At 49.7% G+C, this 18,437-nt stretch overlaps 1 protein-coding gene across 1 annotated transcript in view; it reads right to left on the bottom strand.

Annotated features, from left to right (window-relative positions):
* The window catches only part of LOC136958027 (partitioning defective 3 homolog), an 87,799-nt gene that overhangs the window by 41,849 nt on the left and 27,513 nt on the right, over positions 1-18,437 (bottom strand). The window contains 4 exon segments of the mRNA XM_067252251.1: positions 2,373-2,601; positions 6,328-6,564; positions 12,941-12,985; positions 15,145-15,293. Coding sequence (XP_067108352.1) covers positions 2,373-2,601; positions 6,328-6,564; positions 12,941-12,985; positions 15,145-15,293 — 660 coding nt within the window.

Here is an 18,437-nt window from a genome sequence, read left to right as displayed (position 1 = left end):
ATGCCATCCTCCCCTCTCACCCTTTTTCCATCTCTATCTCCATCCTTCTGCCCTCCCTTGGCTCCAGTGTTAATGCACTCCCCAATCAGAGTGTCCATTAGGCCTGCGGTGTGCATGCTCATCATGGCTGACTGTCCTCCATGCAGATGAGATCACACTGCAGCAAGCTTCTTACAAGCTTCAGAGAGGGACCAGGGGACGATGCGTGCCCAACACACAGACGTGTGTGTGTGTGTGCAGAGTGAGAGTGTGTGTTGGAATCAAAGATGGTCAATCCCTGTAGGAAGGGGAGAAGAAGTTGAAGAGAAAGAAAGAGAAAGAGAGAGATAGAGAGACAAATTGAGAGAGATAGAGAGAGTTAGGAAAAAACCTGATAGAGACAGAGAGAAATGGGCAGGTAGAGAGGAAGGGACAGGAAAAGAGAGAGAGAGCTAGGTGAAGAGGAGGAGGAGGAGGAGGGGGTGTGGCTGGTGTCTCTTAGCATTCAGAAGACATGTCCTGGACTTAAGCTCAGAGGGCACGAGGGGTGGGGGTAGTGTCAGCAGACCCGCTTTGTGCCAACTCTTAAGTGGCTGTGGCACTCAGGGATAATGAAGAACTATGATGTGCCAGAGGAGGGCCAACCCAAGGTCTCGCTGCCCTGCAGCCGTCAAGGCCCCACCCAGGGCCCAGGAGGTGGGGCCTGACCAGACGGAGCAAGGAGAGAGAGAGAGACAGAGAGAGAGAGAGACAGAGAGAGAGAGAGCGAGAGAGAGACAGAGAGAGAGAGAGACAGAGAGAGAGACAGAGAGAGAGTCAGAGAGAGAGAGAGAGAGAGAGAGAGAGAGAGGATGAGATAGAGACAAATAGAAACCACAAGAAAGACAGACAGAGTGAGACAGAGTGAGACATACATACATAGTGAGACAGATAGAGTGAGACGGAGAGAGTGAAACATACATACATAGTGAGACATATAGAGTGAGACGGAGAGAGTGAGACATACATACATAGTGAGACATATAGAGTGAGACGGAGAGAGTGAGACATACATACATAGTGAGACAGAGAGTGAGACAGAGATAGTGAGACATACATACATAGTGAGACAGAGAGTGAGACATACATAGAGAGTGAGACAGACAGAGAGTGAGGCATACATACATAGTGAGACAGAGAGAGTGAGACATACATACATAGTGAGACAAACAGAGAGAGTGAGACATACATACATAGTGAGACAGAGAGAGTGAGACAGACAGAGAGAGTGAGACATACATACATAGTGAGACAGAGAGAGAGAGGGGCAGTGTGGCAGCACATGTGCGTGTCTGAGGGTACAAACACAAGGGTACAAACACAGGGTCTTCTCCCGACAGGAAGAAGAGGATGTCCCCACGTCACACACAAGCCCAGATCAAGCCACCGGTCTGATCTCCTGAAACATGACCTCCAAACACGTGTCACCCTTTATTGTTCATTGCAGCGCGCCGTGCCGCAAAACGCCAACTAATCCCATTACGCTAATCCACAACACAAAAAAAACAAAACATAACAATTTGTCTCACGATAACAGGCAAGCCGGGTGCCCTAATTTATGCCCGAATCAAATGAGCATCAAATGAAAATAATTTATTGCGCTTCTTCTGGTTAATTACGCCCTTGGCAGTGGCGGTGGATGTGCATGGAGGATCAGTCTAGCACCCGCCCCCCCTCCACCTCTGTTATATCCCTCCTGAGGGGGTAAACCCCTTGCCCCCCCCTCCCCCTCCACCTAATATGGGGGCTCCTAGAAGATGGGATCTGTAGAGTTGTGCTTGCAATGGACGAGAACAGCACTGTCAACCTGCTAGAACACCATCACGCTCCATCATGCTACGATTCAAACTCTAGTAAAGGCAGGCAAGCATGAAGCTTGGAGGAACCCTAGCTCTCCTCCCACCAGCCAATCCAGAAGCCCCCCCCCCTCCCCCCTCTACCCAGCCAGGGGTGTGGGGGGGGGGGTCTGTGAGAATGGTGTTGAACTTCAACCCTGACCACAAATCCACATTAGTACCCAGATGGAGAGAGAACACTGTCCACTGGCTAACAAACACTGGAATGTGTTTGGGTAGGAAAGCAGCACATGGCGTAATGAATAAAACATGTTTCCCTTATTAAAAATAATCTGCCTCAAATGTGCCAGAGGCCTCGCAGGTCGACAACCCTGGTCCCTCCCCCCCTCCAAGTTCAAGGAGAACCTCCCCTATTAGCAGCGTGTGTCTGTGTGTGTGTGTGTTGTGTGTGTGTCTCTGCACCCATGGAATGTTATGGAATGTTCCCATCGTGCGCCTGCTCGCCGCATAAATTAAAAAGCGCATGGTTCTGATTGGGTACTGGGGCTGGACTCTCACCTGAACATATCACCCAGACCCTTCAGCACCCCTTTCTTGGCTTTGCTCTTGTCCTTCTCTCTCTCTCTCTCCTTCTCCACTCGCTTCTTCCTCTCCTTCCCCCCTTTGTCCTTCCTGTTGTCGTCTTTGGGGTGGTCTCCACCCTCCTGTTTGTCAGTGGCGCTCGGTGGCAGAGTGTGGTCAGTGGAGATGGAGCCTGAACGAGAGCTCTCCTCTGTGTCCTCATCCACTAGGGAGGGAGGGACAGAGAGGAAGGGGGAGAGATAGAAAGAGAGTTTCAGTCATCAACAGAGTTTGAGTATGGCTCCTATTCAATTATTGATAAACTGGATGCATGAATATTCTCTATTTGAAGTTGTACCCTGACATGCATGTTTCTGGTGCCGATGTCAAATGAAGTATCAGTGTATTATCAATGTCCCAAAAGGTGTCTTTGAACATCAGGAAGTAGAATACTCTGCCTCATTATTCAGGAATGATTACTTTGAAGATTAGAAACCAGAGTCCTCTGAGAAATCTGCAGAATCCTCACATTACTTTCAAGCCTCCAGTTATTTTAAGTGTTTGCATTTTCAATACCCCACAAGAGAATACTAGTTACGCTATGATTTAGATTTGAACAAATACAGGATAAACCATAGAGACTAATCACTCCAGTCTAGACTAATATCGTTCTGGGCTCCTGTTTCAAACGGGACTGTTTCAGTCAGTGACACGACGTTGATTAGTGTGTTGGATCCATCACACCGAAGCAAGCGTACAGAAGAAAATGTTTAATTAATCTGTAATTAATTGTACTAATTGTACATTTAAATAATCTCAGAAAAGGCCTCGAGGATCTTCATTACACATGTATGTTCTTAAATCATTGTTCCTTGCCTCTGTGGTATAGCTGTCTGTCAGATTGGCGAGAGGTAAATTTACCTCAGATAGCTAGCTAGCTACTGAAGTCTCCCACGGCAACGGCACGGGAACCGTCTGTGATGGAGGAAAGAACGTGGCTTATCAGCAGAAGCAGAAGGATACCATGATGGGATTTTTTGTATCCAACCATACGAACCCGTATAATACAGAGTCACTGAGAAAGAAAGAGGCTCGCCGTTCACATTACAAAAGGATGAGCGCCGGATTTGTTTCCTCCCATTCCGTCCGGTTATCAGCGCTTTTTTTTGTCTCGAAAAGTAAATTACTGAAATGGATTCTTGTTGCGGAGAAGCGTGCGACAAGAATGGAAAGCAAATCGCTCGCGTCAAAACCCATTCAATTATGCCGATGTGTCCTTATTCTATCAGCATTCGTCACTTTCCCTCTTTGGGATATGATAAGACTAACAGGGTCTGGGTGGATATAACCACTCTTAGATAGCTCATTTTGTGGCTTTTCATCCTTGTAAGTGTGAAGGCTGCTTATTTCAGAACTGAACTGCACCTGTAAGTTACAGCGGCTATGATTGGCCACGGTGCTAATTCTGAGCCGTCCAATGATGCAGTCTTTGATAAAAACATTAAAGATTGTAATCATGGCTCTCCTTGGGGGTGCTGTGTGTGTGTTTGTTCTAATTAGGTAAGGTAAGTCAGTTGCCTTAGGTTTACTGAGATGGTGCTGAACCCTGAATACATACAAGACAAGCACAACGTCAGTCAAACAGGGTCTGGGGACTGAATTTCCAGCTTTGAGTCACTAATGACGAGTGACATGCTAGTATTTTTTTTATTTTTTTATTACTTGACATCTCACAAGTTCTGACTTCCTGAATTCTGCGTGTGGAACTGAGCTCCAAACCTACTGTTTTCAGGAGTCAGGTGGCTGAGCGGTGAGGGAATCGGGCTAGTAATCCGAAGGTTGCCAGTTCGATTCCTGGCCGTGCCAACTGACGTTGTGTCCTTGGGCAAGGCACTTCACCCTACTTGCCTCGGGGGAATGTCCCTGTACTTACTGTAAGTCGCTCTGGATAAGAGCGTCTGCTAAATGACTAAATGTAAATGTTTTCAATCCACCACAATAAAAAGGAAAGGATTTGAACTCTATTTTTCTCCCCAACATGAAACACAGAGGACGGGACGAGGGAATTGCTCTGCCTGGTGGGATATCTAGCGGGGACACATTTTCCCTCGGTGACGCCACAATTCCAATTTTATGTAAATAAAAGTCTGGTTGTAAAAAGCAGCGCCTTATCTGTCAACTTTGACTATTAACCTCGGTGACGAGCAGAGGCTGGTGCCTTTTATCTAAATTGAAAACAGAGTTATTTGAATATCATGGGGTAGAATGCAATATACCTCGGCAGAGAAAATAACCCAGTTCTCCCATTTTTCTTCTCGGAGATAAGGCAGTATTTAGCAGTTTGCCGAAAGCGTACGAGAACAAAGTATTTCAGGCAAATCATTTCCACGTCCACCCCGTCCACCCCCAGATCTCCCCTCAGTTGTTTTTAATGGAATCCTTTAATGGAGAATAGAAAATATATCCAGCGATTACTCTTGTGGTGTTGCGGGGATATTACCTTCCTCAGAATGTCAGGCTTGTCAACGTGCACCAGGCATACGTCTCTGTCATGAAACACCTGTCACGGACAGACTCCGTCAAACCAGATAGGAGGGAGGCGAGTGGAGAACCCCAGGAACGTTTGACGTGTTCCTCCTCCCTCTTCCAGTAACAACATACCGGTTGGTTCCACATCGCAACGGAACGTGAGGAGCTAGACGGCTTTACATTTAGACATTTACATTTAGACATTTAGCAGACGCTCTTATCCAGAGCGACTTACAGTAAGTACAGGGACATTCCCCCGAGGCAAGTAGGGTGAAGTGCCTTGCCCAAGGACACAACGTCAGTTGGCATGACAGGGAATCGAACTAGCAACCTTTGGATTACTAGCCCGACTCCCTCACCGCTCAGCCACCTCACTTCCAAAATCCTTATTAAACGTGAGGTCCATAAAGACGATGTGTATGCCGCTGTTACAAACACTCGCTTTGCCCCTAAGGAAAACACAACCAACGTCAAGGCCGGGGGGTCAGATGGCTGAGCGGTGAGGGAGTCGGGTTATTAATCAGACGGTTGTTGGTTCGATTCCCCCGAGGCAAGTAGGGTGAAGTGCCTTGCCGAAGGACACAACGTCATTTGGCACGGCCGGGAATCCCCCGGCCTTGACGTTGGTTGTGTTTTCCTTAGGGGCAAAGCGATAGTGTTTGTAACAGCGGCATACACATCGTCTTTATGCAGCACACGTTTAATAATGATTGTGGGAGTCAGGTGGCTGAGCGGTTAGGGAATCGGGCTAGTAATCTGAAGGTTGCCAGGTCGATTCCTCAACACAGGTCAACACAATGACATTGTGTCCTTGGGCAAGGCCCTTCACCCTACTTGCCTCGGGGGGAATGTCCCTGTACTTACTGTAAGTCGCTCTGGATAAGAGTGTCTGCTTAATGAATAAATGTAAACGATTGTGTATGCGGACGTGTTGTTTTAGTGGATTACAGGTGGATAACCTTTACAACCCTAACCCAGGAGTAGTGTACTGTCTCTAAGCAGTGAGAGGAACTGACATACTCCAGTACCCACCACAAAGGATTCTCACTAGTGTTGGCAAACAACACAAGTGCAGTCGTACAAAAGAAGTGTATTGCGTAGCCTACCGGAATAAACAGTAATGCACTTACAATGTCTGTGAGCCCTGGAGAGCAGTTTAAAAACATTGTCTGCTACACTGCTTTGGTATGTAAATATTTATGAGGACGTAATCTAGATTGGGATTGAAAACTTGTTTTTGTTTGCCAGCTTCCCATAGGGGGAAGAGACTTCACCGACCATGTACCTGTATATCGAACAAGTAGAACTCACAGTCCATTCTCTGTACAGATACTGAAATGTCAGCACGGATATTTGTCTCGACAGATTAAGTGTTTTTTTTGTTGCTCACAGTATCTTCTGGAACCTTCCGCCAGCCACTCACCAGTCTCCATCCCCTTATCATCCTCCTCAGCAGCGCCACCGCCGGTCTTGTCGTACGATTTGTCGATCGCCGTGCGGAAGCTCTCGTTGCAGCCGCGCCCCCTGACGATCTGCGGGCGCGGCCTGTGGACGGTAACGTCCCCGTTGAGCGTCACCTCAGCAATGGCGGTCTGTAAGCTCTCGAGCGAGCTGGACTTCTTGAGGCCCAAGGACGGGCCCACGTCCTGTGTGGAAGAACCTAGGAGGTGCAGAAGAAAACAGGACGTTAACGATGTTTCTACTTCCTCACAACCACGGTCTCCAACTTTATCTTGGCTTAGCTTTTTCATATCTATCCACCCATCCATCATTTACATGTTTCTATAGCTTCCTAAGATATGATCCGAATTGTTTACTTGGCAAGTAATTTACCACGATAAGAGAGGGAGGACTGCAAGTCTGGAAATTAATTTGGAAAACAAATGACACCGCTGGATATTCAATGGAGTGTGAGGAAACACGAAGCAGCATATCTGTCTTTGAAGAAATATTGTAATACATAGTGCTTCCATTGTTCTGTCCTCTAACAGGAGGGTTTATGAATTAAGTTTCATGAAAACGATGTCATGCACCTGGAATGTGCGTGTGTGTAGACAGGCAAACCTTAAAGGGGTACCAGCCTAAAAACGTAGGCCTATGTCAAACACTACAGTTCTGTATAGGCATAAGTATTACGCTCAAGTTAAGGATAAAGAGAGCCTTGGGTGGTCAGGGGTAGGGTAGGAGTGAAGCAGAAGTACAAAGCACAAGAGGATAAAAGAGAGACGACTTGTAGACTAAACATATCAGCTCTGCCCATTTCATTTGCACTGGCACGTCCTCCAACCATCATTCTCTACAACATGGCGGCTCACCAGTTCCATCTAGCCGCTTAGCCATTCATGTCCGACGGGTGTTATGCAACAGCGACTTTTTAAACCATCTGAAATCCCCTTCAAAGTCAAAGGAGCGGTTATAGAGGGAGTGTGTGAAGACGCAGGTGGGAGATAGGGACGATAACATCACGGAAAGGGTTCCAACAAGTGGGAGTGCTTTTCTGTGTATAGAAAAAAAAAAGGTAGGCTACAGAAAAACTAAATACTTGACTGTTGACAACGGTAACCACCTGTCTGATTTGGAGATTAACCACAAAAGCCTGTCAACGCCCCACATGCCTGCAACACAAACACAGCAACCCCCCCCCCCCCCGTTATTCAGAAAATGAACAGTTAATGCGCCAACGCTGCAGTTCACTAACCCAATATAATCAATGGCACGTTCTACTCCATTCGTCTCCTTAAAATACGGTAGCTAGCGGATCCAATCTATGCGCGGTAAATGTCATTAACATGCAAATGATTATTAAACAAACCTAGCAACGGCAAGCCGACATACTGTCACAACTCAAAGGGTATTGTACGGCAGAACAATTTGTACGTGCTTATCTTCTCCGGTAGATAAATAAATTCTTTACTAGGAGTGTGTTAATGTTAGGACTTGTCTGTCTGATGAATACAAGCGACTGTGCGACTCTGTGTACATTGCCGGGCGGTGGTCTGTCTCGACAGCACCTCGCTACTCCCAAAGCTCCGGACAGCGGTAATTATTTTCCCGATGGCTGCCGGCGGTGTGTTTAGGGTATGTAAGTGGAGCGAGACTCCGGTATTGGTATTTCATTTTGTCAGCCTGCGTCTGTGCTATCCCCAGAGCCCGCAACCTCCTCCTCCTCTCCAAGCCGACAACCTGAAGTAAACACACGGACGTGTTGATTTTCTGTCCTCCCTCATTCACTTACGAACCCGCCTCAGTTACTGAGGGCAACTAAGCGAGATGGATTTTTTTTTTGTTGATGCGCTCAGTCCAGACTTGTTCATCAGAATCTCCAAACTATTAGGCTATAGGAAACCGTCAGTGGCATCTGATTGGCTGTTGATTAAATTACACATCCACTTCAGTCGTCCTTCCTGAGTAGCTGTGTGGCTGTCTAAGGGACCCACACACCAGTATTGTCTTCTCAGGGTCTCTGTAGTTGTGAGCATTCTGCCTTTTCAGCCTGGTTCCTTTTGACTGCTCTCAGTGTTAATGTCTTCCTCTCTCTGCCCCCTCTCTCTGCTCCCCCCAACCCCCCTCTACTCCCCCCCCCCACTCTCTCCCCCTCTCCTCCCCCCCCCCACTCTCTCCCCCTCTCTCTCTCTCTCTCTCCCCCCCCTCTCTCTCTCCCCCCCTCTCTCTCTCTCTCTCCCCCCCTCTCTCTCTCTCTCCCCTCTCCCCCCCTCTCTCTCCCCTCCTCTCCCCCCCTCTCCACCCCCCTCTCTCCCCTCTCTCTCCCCTCTCTCTCCCCTTCTGTCTCCCCTCTCCCCCCCTCTCCCTCCCCCCTCTCTCTCCCCTCACCTGGACGGCTCTCTAAACAGAACGCTGTAGCGTGGTCCGTTCAAATCATGTAAACACACACACACAAGCTTTCATAAACACACACACACGCTCCACTGTGTCATCAATAACTCTCCTGACTTGTTTGAGGGAGTCTAAATGGAGCGTGTCTCATGGCTACAGTGCTCATGCAGCGGATCTCTGGATGGACGGACACTGAGCCAAATACAGATTAGTGCGAATAAATAAACCCCCATCACCCAAAGAAAACACTTACCAATCTGCTACAGCAGCTCTTATTGAATACCACCCTTTGATAGACATGTGTTACACAGGAGCGAGAGAGAGAGAGAGAGAGAGAGAGAGAGAGAGAGAGAGAGAGAGAGAGAGAGAGAGAGAGTGAGTATGTGTAAATGATTACAGGTGATAATAATAGCGTGGGTATTAACAGAAGAAGGAATGGTGAGGGGGTGGAGGGGAGGTAGTATAGAAGGCAGCCTGCCAGGCCAGTGCAGTAATCCATACAGTTTGTGTTTGGCTCTGCCATCATCATTTTCAGGACCGGTAGCAGTTTCACAAGCTCACTGGCTGAACCTCCTCTAATCTGCTCTTTATCCCTTAACCAAGCAAGCCTGCAGCAGGAAGTGATTAGCCAGCAACATCCTGTTTGAACCTGCTGCCTCGGACAGACTCTCAAAGGAGAAGGTCAGTTAGACAGGACGAGGACAGAGGGGGGGGGGGGGGGGGGGGGGGGGAGGGGGGGATAGGCAATGACTGGGACACTGGTTAGGTACAGGTGTGTGTGTGATGTGGTTGTATGTGTAAGTCGTTTTTAGGCCTGTTAAAGCCAAAAAACAACACTGGTGGTCTAGTCATCCCTAGGTCCCCATGACCTATGACCTTTCCCATGGACAGTGGCATCCGTCAGTGTCTCTGGGCTGAGTTAGGACCCGGAACTCCTCTCCTGACCCAGGCAGCACCTCTCACCCTCCCATGTTAGCCTCTCCTGACCCAGGCAGCACCTCTCACCCTCCCATGTTAGCCTCTCCTGACCCAGGGCAGCACCTCTCACTCTCCCATGTTGGCCTCTCCTGACCCAGGGCAGCACCTCTCACCCTCCCATGTTAGCCTCTCCTGACCCAGGGCAGCACCTCTCACCCTCCCATGTTGGCCTCTCCTGACCCAGGGCAGCACCTCTCACCCTCCCATGTTAGCCTCTCCTGACCCAGGCAGCACCTCTCACCCTCCCATGTTGGCCTCTCCTGACCCAGGGCAGCACCTCTCACCCTCCCATGTTGGCCTCTCCTGACCCAGGGCAGCACCTCTCACCCTCCCATGTTGGCCTCTCCTGACCCAGGGCAGCACCTCTCACCCTCCCATGTTAGCCTCTCCTGACCCAGGGCAGCACCTCTCACCCTCCCATGTTAGCCTCTCCTGACCCAGGGCAGCACCTCTCACCCTCCCATGTTAGCCTCTCCTGACCCAGGGCAGCACCTCTCACCCTCCCATGTTAGCCTCTCCTGACCCAGGGCAGCACCTCTCACCCTCCCATGTTAGCCTCTCCTGACCCAGGGTAGCACCTCTCACCCTCCCATGTTAGCCTCTCCTGACCCAGGGCAGCACCTCTCACCCTCCCATGTTGGCCACCAGGGTGGGGGTGGGGGTGGGGGTGGTAAATTGAAACGTTGCACAAACCTACTTTGCCTTCCCACTTCTACCCAATCAAAGTTAATAAAACATGAACAGATCAGATCCACTCCAGAAGGGCTAACAATACTACCACACAATCAATCCCACAAAGCAACAGTGCGGTAAGCCAATGGCGAGTGCCCCCTCTTTGCTATGAAATCTTTTACTGTGTGTCTGAAATGTCAGCGTGGTTGGGGGCCCTGTCCAGTCCCTGAAACAGGACATGTGTTTACTAGTCTGACAGGGCGTCTCTCTGATTACCGAGCTCCTTTTATACGACAGTGAAAGATGCTCTCTCATTGTGGCAGGCACCTGGGTCCCAGGGACAGTCATGGAGGTCCAGTTCTCTAAAGCGGCGCCCGCGTCCATGAAGGACAGACAAGGGGACGGGCAGAAACTGAGATGAATACCGTGAATAACCCCCTCCCCCTCCCCTCGCACCTGCAACGCCCCCGTGGAGGAAGAGAAACACACAGAATGTTCCGTATGTCGGTGAAGGGGACTTCACTCGGGAATGATTCTGGCTCCAGTGACCGGCTCTGTGCTGCACCACACTCCTAATGCCATTGTTTCTAGTTGGTGTGTGTGTGTGTGTGTGTGTACGTGCGTGCGCGTGTGTGTGCGTGTGTGTGCGCGTGCTCCCAATTGGATCCTGCCTTGGTTTTTGTTCTCTTCCCAGAATCCTCCAGTGGCAGTTTGACTGACAGCTCTCCATATGTCAGTCTATTATATGATTCCAATCACACTGCAGACACACACACCTCTACCCCTCACCCAGCCTTTGAGGAAGAGAAGAAGAATAATGTGTATTCCCCACTGCAGACACCCACACACAAGCACACACAGACACACACACACAAAGGTTAGTCACTTTGAGCACACAGAGGACGATTGGAAATAAAAAATAAAACAAAAAAGGCACTTAGATTTACACCCGCGAGTAAACACACACACTTACTAGCACCCACACACACCCCCACCCACACACACCCCCACACACCCCCACACACACCCCCCCCACCCTGACACCCCCCCACCCCGACACACCCCCCCCCACACCCCCCCCCCCCCCCCACACACACAGACCGCCAGCCAGGCATCGCAACAGCGGAAGGAAGATAAAGATGTGTAATATATTCCTAACAAGATGAAACCAAAGGCAACCAGGACACTTGATTGGAGAAGAGCGATTATCATTAAACCCTAAAGGAGGTATCGCAAACTGCCATGAATAAATCAGATGGTGGTTATTACAGAGGGGAGCGGCCGGAGAATCATTACCCCACCTAAACCAGACCCCCTCCCGCCCCTCAACCCCCCCCCCCCACCTGCCCCTCACATGCAAAGATTGGTGTATGGATGGGGGCTCCATTAAACCTAATGTATTCAGCGCAAGGAGGTGGCTTAAGCTAAGTGTTGAATGGGTAATTAAGCTAAAAATAGTTCCAGGCTGTGTCCTGGTATCCCAGGGAGGATGAGCCGTCCCTGGGTAGAGGGATCTGCCGGGTCCGGGCCGGCTCATCAGTGGAGGAGAGAGGATGCTCCCTACTGGGGTCGCCGTTTACGGTGTCACCGTTAATCAGCGGCGTGTTGGCACGGTCACCGTCGGGGCTTGGCAGCGTTGCCGTGACGCGGAGGGTGACTCAGGTGTTTTGCACGTCAGATGAGCTGAGTCACGGAGGAGGGTGTGCTGTGTGTCGACCCTGACGTCTGCTCCCCGTGAGTCAGATCAACCCTCCTCAACTCTCTCAGAAACTACATTCATTGTAGTTTCAAGACTCACTTTTTTGATGTAATTTTATTTCGTTTCATCTTTCATGTCGTTTGTTTTTAAGGGTTTTTCTAGGGGAAGATATGGAAGTAAAAAATATTGCAACGAAAGAAAGCACATTAACGCTCTTTCTATCAGTAAGATGACATCACAGCAGACACATAAGGAGACAAAGAGCTCTGCACACAACATGTCTGTAAACACCCTCCCTACCAAAGCACCGCATGCTCACTGAATAGATATCATGTATCGACTGAGCCCCACAACCAACTGACAACGACAGATTCATTGCAGTCATGCTCCAAAGCTAACTGGCAATGAGGGTCTTTCCATTTCAAGGACTTGCTCCCTCCCTCCTTCCGCCCCTCCCTCCTTCCCCCCCCTCCCTCCCTCCTTCCCCCCCCCCCCCCCTCCCCCTCCCCCCCTCCCTCCTTGCTCCCTCTCTCCTCATGAGTAACACGGTTGTTTTCCATCCCTGGTGTTCAGAAAGCCACAAGCTTTTGAATGACAGTAAGACCCTGGCTCTCAACAACACAGCAATCACACTGCAATCACCTCCATCAGTGCTTCTAAATATGGACTTATCAATATGATCCGAGGAAAATATATATAATAAACATAGAGAGTTAGAAATTATAAGGTCAGACAAGGCCCAATGCCTTACCCAATCCCATCGCTCCATTTAGGGCCTTTTTCGAGTCAGTGGTGAGCTATTGGCTAGTCCAGTGGCGGTTGAATTGTAAGATGAGCTCTGATTGGTGCTTACCTTCTATCCACTTGGTGCTGTTGTTGAGGTTAGTCTCGTCTGCTACTGTTAGGAAGCAGAAACAAGTGGGATTGGTTAGTACCCGCGCAGCACAACAGCAAAGACAGCCTGAGAGAAGGTTCTGTTCCACTAGTGTGAGTATTCTGTGAGTGAGTGAGTAGGTGAGTGAAAAAGTGAGTGAATGAGAGACAAAGAAAGAGAGAATGAGAGAGAAAGCATCGCAGAGGAATAGATGGAAAGAGAGACCCCAATATATATTCCATAGTTTCAGATAAGACAGTCAGAGGAAAAACGCTGAACCTCATCCAGGCACAACCAATCACCCCGTCGACCAGCCAGAGAAGATACCCAATGACACAGCATTGCAATCATTTCTGCCTTTTCCTCCTCAACCTGGCTACATGTCTAAGCGGTATCTAAGGGAGTGTGGCTTGGTCAGAATCCTCCTTCTGTGACGAAGACTCAGACCTGGAACTAGACTGCTGCTTTCACTTCTAAACTTTTGGGAGTCAGGTGGCTGAGCGCTTAGGGAATCGGGCTACTAATCAGAAGGTTGCCGGTTCAATTCCCGGCTGTGCAAAATGACATTGTGTCCTTGGGCAAAGCACTTCACCCTACTTGCCTCGGGGGGGATGTCCCTGTACCTACTGTAAGTCGCTCTGGATAAGAGCGTCTGCTAAATGACTAAATGTAAACTCCAGCTGACCAGAAGCTGGTGCTGTGGAGGTAGTCATGGGAACAACACAGAGAGGGAATGTTCTAGAAGGAGCGGGGTGCGGGGGGGGTTTCAGTGTCCGATAGTTGTGGCGGGGGTTTCCGAACCCATCACTGACAAGTGATGGCCATGATTCTCCTCGTCCACCCCCCCCCACCCCCCTCACAGGGGATCAGCCCATATTAAACACAGGAGTGATCGCTGCTTTAATCAATCTTCTTATTCTCATTAGAGAGAGAGAGAGAGAGATGCTGATAGCACTATATGACAATTAAGAAGCTTTTTGATGATACTGTGATAGAGTGTGTGCATTTGCTATGAGAGCTAAGTTGGGCAGATATGGGAGCGTCTATCTTCCTGTCCATTCTGTTCTCCTCACGCCATCGCTTCTCCTATTTAATTGATATTGAAAACATAATCGGATTAACGGCAATCGCCTGTGATACAGAGCTGATATGTCAGTGCCACAGAGCACTGCTCTCTCTCCCTCTCTCTCCAACTCCATTCTCTCACTCTCGCTCTCTATCACTCCTTCTCGCTTGCTGTCTCGCTCCAATCTCTCTCTGCTCTCTGTCATCTCTCTCTCTGCCATCTCTCTCCCTCTCTCTGCTCTGAGCTCTTTGTCTCTATCCAGACCGAGGTAAGCTACTGAGCTACTGTTGATTTTCTGGGAAGTTTCTTGACGAGGTGGAGAGCGAGAGAGGGCTTGAGAGGCACAGAGAGAGAGAGAGAGAGAGAGAGAGAGAGAGAGAGAGAGAGAGAGGGCTTGAGAGAGAGAGAGAGAGATGGAGAGAGAGAGAGAGGGAGAGAGAGAAGACGGGGCAGAAAGGACAGACAGTAAAAAGAGAGGACAGAGAGAGACAGAGAGACAGAGAGAGACAGAAAGCAGGCAGAAAGAGAGAGAGACAGAGAGAGACAGAGAGAGAGAGAGAGACAGAGAGAGAGAGACAGAGAGCAGGCAGAAAGAGAGAGACAGAGAGAGAGAGACAGAGAGACAGAGAGAGACAGAGAGAGAGAGAAAAGAGCTTTTAGGGTTTACAGGAATGACCAGACACAGCCCCAGGAGAGCCTGACACGACCAGCGCCAGCGTCTCCATGGAGACGGGATGTGTCTTATCTGTCATGATTACCCAGTGATGCGAGAGGCACAGCCCGGTCACCTCCGGTGGGAGGAGCTCTTAGGGCCTCCTCACTGTGTTCCTCACCACACACACACACACACACCACACACACACCACACACACCCCCTTTACCAACGCTCGACTGGGCACAGGGTCAGAGGGTCAGGCAAAAGACTAGTGAGGGAGGTGTACATGTGTGTGGTTGTACACGGCTTTTAGCTGTGTGTGTGTGACAGTCAGTAATATTAACACAGCGTGTGTGTGTACGTGTGTGTGTGTGTGTGTGTGACAGTAATTTCACCAGGGTGTGTGTGACAGTAATTTCACCAGGGTGTGTGTGTGTGTGTGTGTGTTAGTTTCCAGTTTACCCAGGTCCATGCTCTTGGACTTGCGGGTCTGGATGATCTCCAGCTGACTGGCGTCTCCAAACTGCTTGGTGCGTTTCTCCGACACGCTCTGGCGACCGAAGCCCTCGCGGAGGAACGACGCATCAGGGTCGGTGTCCGGACTGAGGGAGCTGGCGGAGGAGAGGAGGAGGAGGAGTAGAGGAGGAGGAGGAGAGGAGAGGAGGAGAGAAACAAAAAGGAGGCTTAGAGATGGTAATGTGATTTGATGAAAGGTAAGACCTGATGATGAACCGGTTAATAGAATCTCATAATTGATATTCATTTCACACCCCAGCCTTACTAGGGTTTGAAGAACCAAAGCCAGCACTGAACATCTGATTAATACATTCAGGGTCTGACACACACACACACACACACACACACACACAGAGAGAGAGACTGCTCCCTGTCTGTTCAAGGACACCTCCACTTCCACAGAGTTCACAGGGGGGGAGAGCGGGTGTGATGCCCAGAACTGTGATGCTCTGGTGGGGTCACCACCACTCAATATCTCCCTGTCTGGAGCAGCTATGGTCCCCGGCTCTCCACAGCCTGCTCCCTTTGAATGTCCTTATCTCTGTCTGGATCTTAATGGAAAAGAGGAGAGGAGCAGGAGGAAGGGCTGTGCTCGCCAGGGCAGGCCATCGGGATCTGCATGCTGAGGAGAACATTTGCAATTAAGGTGAGAGTGTTCCAGCTGAAGAGCAGATAGAAGGGGAGGGAGGTGTGCTGATGAACAGTGATACATCCATCTGTCAGGGAACATGCTCTGTGTCTCTCTGTCAATGACACACACACTTTCTATCAGTAAGATGACATCACAGCAGACACATAAGGAGACAAAGAGCTCTGCACACAACATGTCTGTAAACACCCTCCCTACCAAAGCACCGCATGCTCACTGAATAGATACAAAGGCGCAAGCACACGCAGAGAGAGAGAGAGACAGAGATTTGTTTTTCGGTTTTGTTGTCAGTGTGTCTTGCAAATTGTTGTTTTCTGTTCTTGACGCTGTTGTGACTGGTGTTATTGCTGTATAGTTGTGCTAACTGTAGTATATATGTTCACTGGTCTGGAATGAAGAGAAATGGAGAGAGAGGCCTTGTGGTCTTGATCTGAACGGGTCATTAGAGATGAGAGGACAGAACGTGAGCAGGGCAGAGAGAGGAGAGAGAGAGACAGAGAGAGAGACAGAGAGAGAGAGAGATCAAAAAAGTTATTCTGTACAGAGTAACAGCTTCTCTCCATCCCAGTGCTCAGCAGACTCGCCCTGCTATTATGTTTAGATGTAAACAACAGACGTGTTTATCTGTTACATGTCGATTTGGGTCTTATCCCACTTAGAGACAATAGGCTCTGTCTCTCCCTAACAAGCCACCGTCCACCGTCAAATCACTGTGACAGGCCTCACTCACCCTGGCCCGTGGGACCAGCTACACACACAAACACACACACACACACAACTCCAACCCACGCTATCTGACAGAGGAGCGGAGCGACAGCAGAGATGTATTATTCATTTAGCATCCCTCATTCTTCTCCTCTCATCATCAGGAGGAAAGAAAGAACAACCTCTCCTGAATGTCATTCCTCTGGCAAGCGGCAGAGACAGAACGGGTGAGGGGGGGGGGGAGGAGGGGAGGGAGGGAGGAAGGGAGATTCACAACCTGAATTTACATTTCCTTCACTCTGCAGCGAAGGCTGTCTGGACTCATTCAACACAGACACAGAGCTGCACACCAGACAGACGATGACATCTATCACACAGGTAGACTACGGATGTGTGTGTGTGTGTGTGTGTGTGTGAGGAGGGATGATGCCGTCAATTAGAGTGATGCAGAGGGGGTGGGGAGGGGTGAGTGTGGGGTGAGGGTGGGGGTGGAGAGGAGTGGGTGGGTGGAGACTGACCCTGGCTGTTTGACTGTCAGCTTACATGCTAGCCTTGTGTGGCTTGGTAATGCTTGGCTTCACATATGCGCAAACACACACACACATGCACACATGCGCACACACACACACAAAAACACACGGTTGCTATGACACCTTAACTCAACTAAAAGATGTAGTAAAAAGTGTGAACAAAAAACATAACAATCTCAGATATTCAGCAAATAAGTAAATCATAACTTTACCGTGTTCAACCTCACAATGAGATAAACTGTGTGTGTGTGTGTGTGTGTGTGTGTGTGAAATGTGTGTGTGAAATGTGTGTGCGAGCGTGTCCTAGTTCTGACAGTATGCCCATTCCATTTGTATAATACATTCTCATTCCTAAGAAGCATTTAAAAGCTATTTCTGCTATTCCGAGCAGATGCTTCTCTCGCTGTTCAAAGTCTCCTCATCCAAATTTAACTAGCACAGAGGATAGCTGGGAGGCACACGCACGGCCCACACTTTCTCTCCACAACTCATCCCGGTTTCAACGCAAAGTTAAATGTGTCAAGCTGCACACTGGCACGTGAGGAAGTGGTTTGTGCTGGAAAGGCGTGTTCAGGTCTCTGTGTTCTCTTCTTCCTCTGTCTCTCATTTTCCTCACCTCCAAATGACACCCAGTGAGGGGGAGGAAGTGCTCTTCTCAAGGCAGGTCTGAAGTGTTTGGGGGGAGGTGAGGGAGGGGGAGGTTTCTCTGAGAGGCGAGGTGAGGAACGATCGCCAGGTAGGTGTGTAGGTGCGCATGAGTGCGTGTGTGTGTGTACGTGAGTTATTGACATGAGGCCTCCCTCCAGGAGCCTGTGGAGAGCCACACCTCAGCCAGCCACAGCTCAACGCATGGACGCCCAGATCCCCCAGCCTCCCCAGCCCCCTCCACAGCATGTCAGGGCCCAGCCCAGCCCAGCCCGGCCCCCTGCCTGCAGTCCGGCCTAAGCACTGTGAGCTCCCGTCCCCGTGCGATCCTCCATCACCCGGTGTTAGACAGCACCTGAACACATCTCCCCCGGCCTGGCTGTCAGCCCGCCCAGCGCTGGACGACAGCAGCTGGGCATGAGCTCATAGCCAGGAGACACACGGGTACCGCAGCAGAACGTTCTGGAGGGTTTGACAAGGACTCAGGCTATCGACAGGTCCGACGTTTTGGAAATATGAACTGGAAGGTATAGGCTAGAAATATTCTCCCTCCACTCTTTGTATCTCCCTCTCTCTTGGTTTTGTTGGTTGTGTTTGTTCGCAGGTGGCAGATGTAAGAGAGGGCTGGCAGGTTCAGTGTTTCCCCTGTAGAGTTGGCTGGGCAGAGCAATTAAAACCTCTATCATTCTCTCTACCTTTATCCATCCATC

Source organism: Osmerus mordax, chromosome 15 (assembly GCF_038355195.1).
Source record: "Osmerus mordax isolate fOsmMor3 chromosome 15, fOsmMor3.pri, whole genome shotgun sequence".
Taxonomy (NCBI): Eukaryota; Metazoa; Chordata; class Actinopteri; order Osmeriformes; family Osmeridae; genus Osmerus; species Osmerus mordax.
Note: the sequence above shows the minus strand (reverse complement) of the source record. Positions and strands in the feature narration are given on the sequence as shown.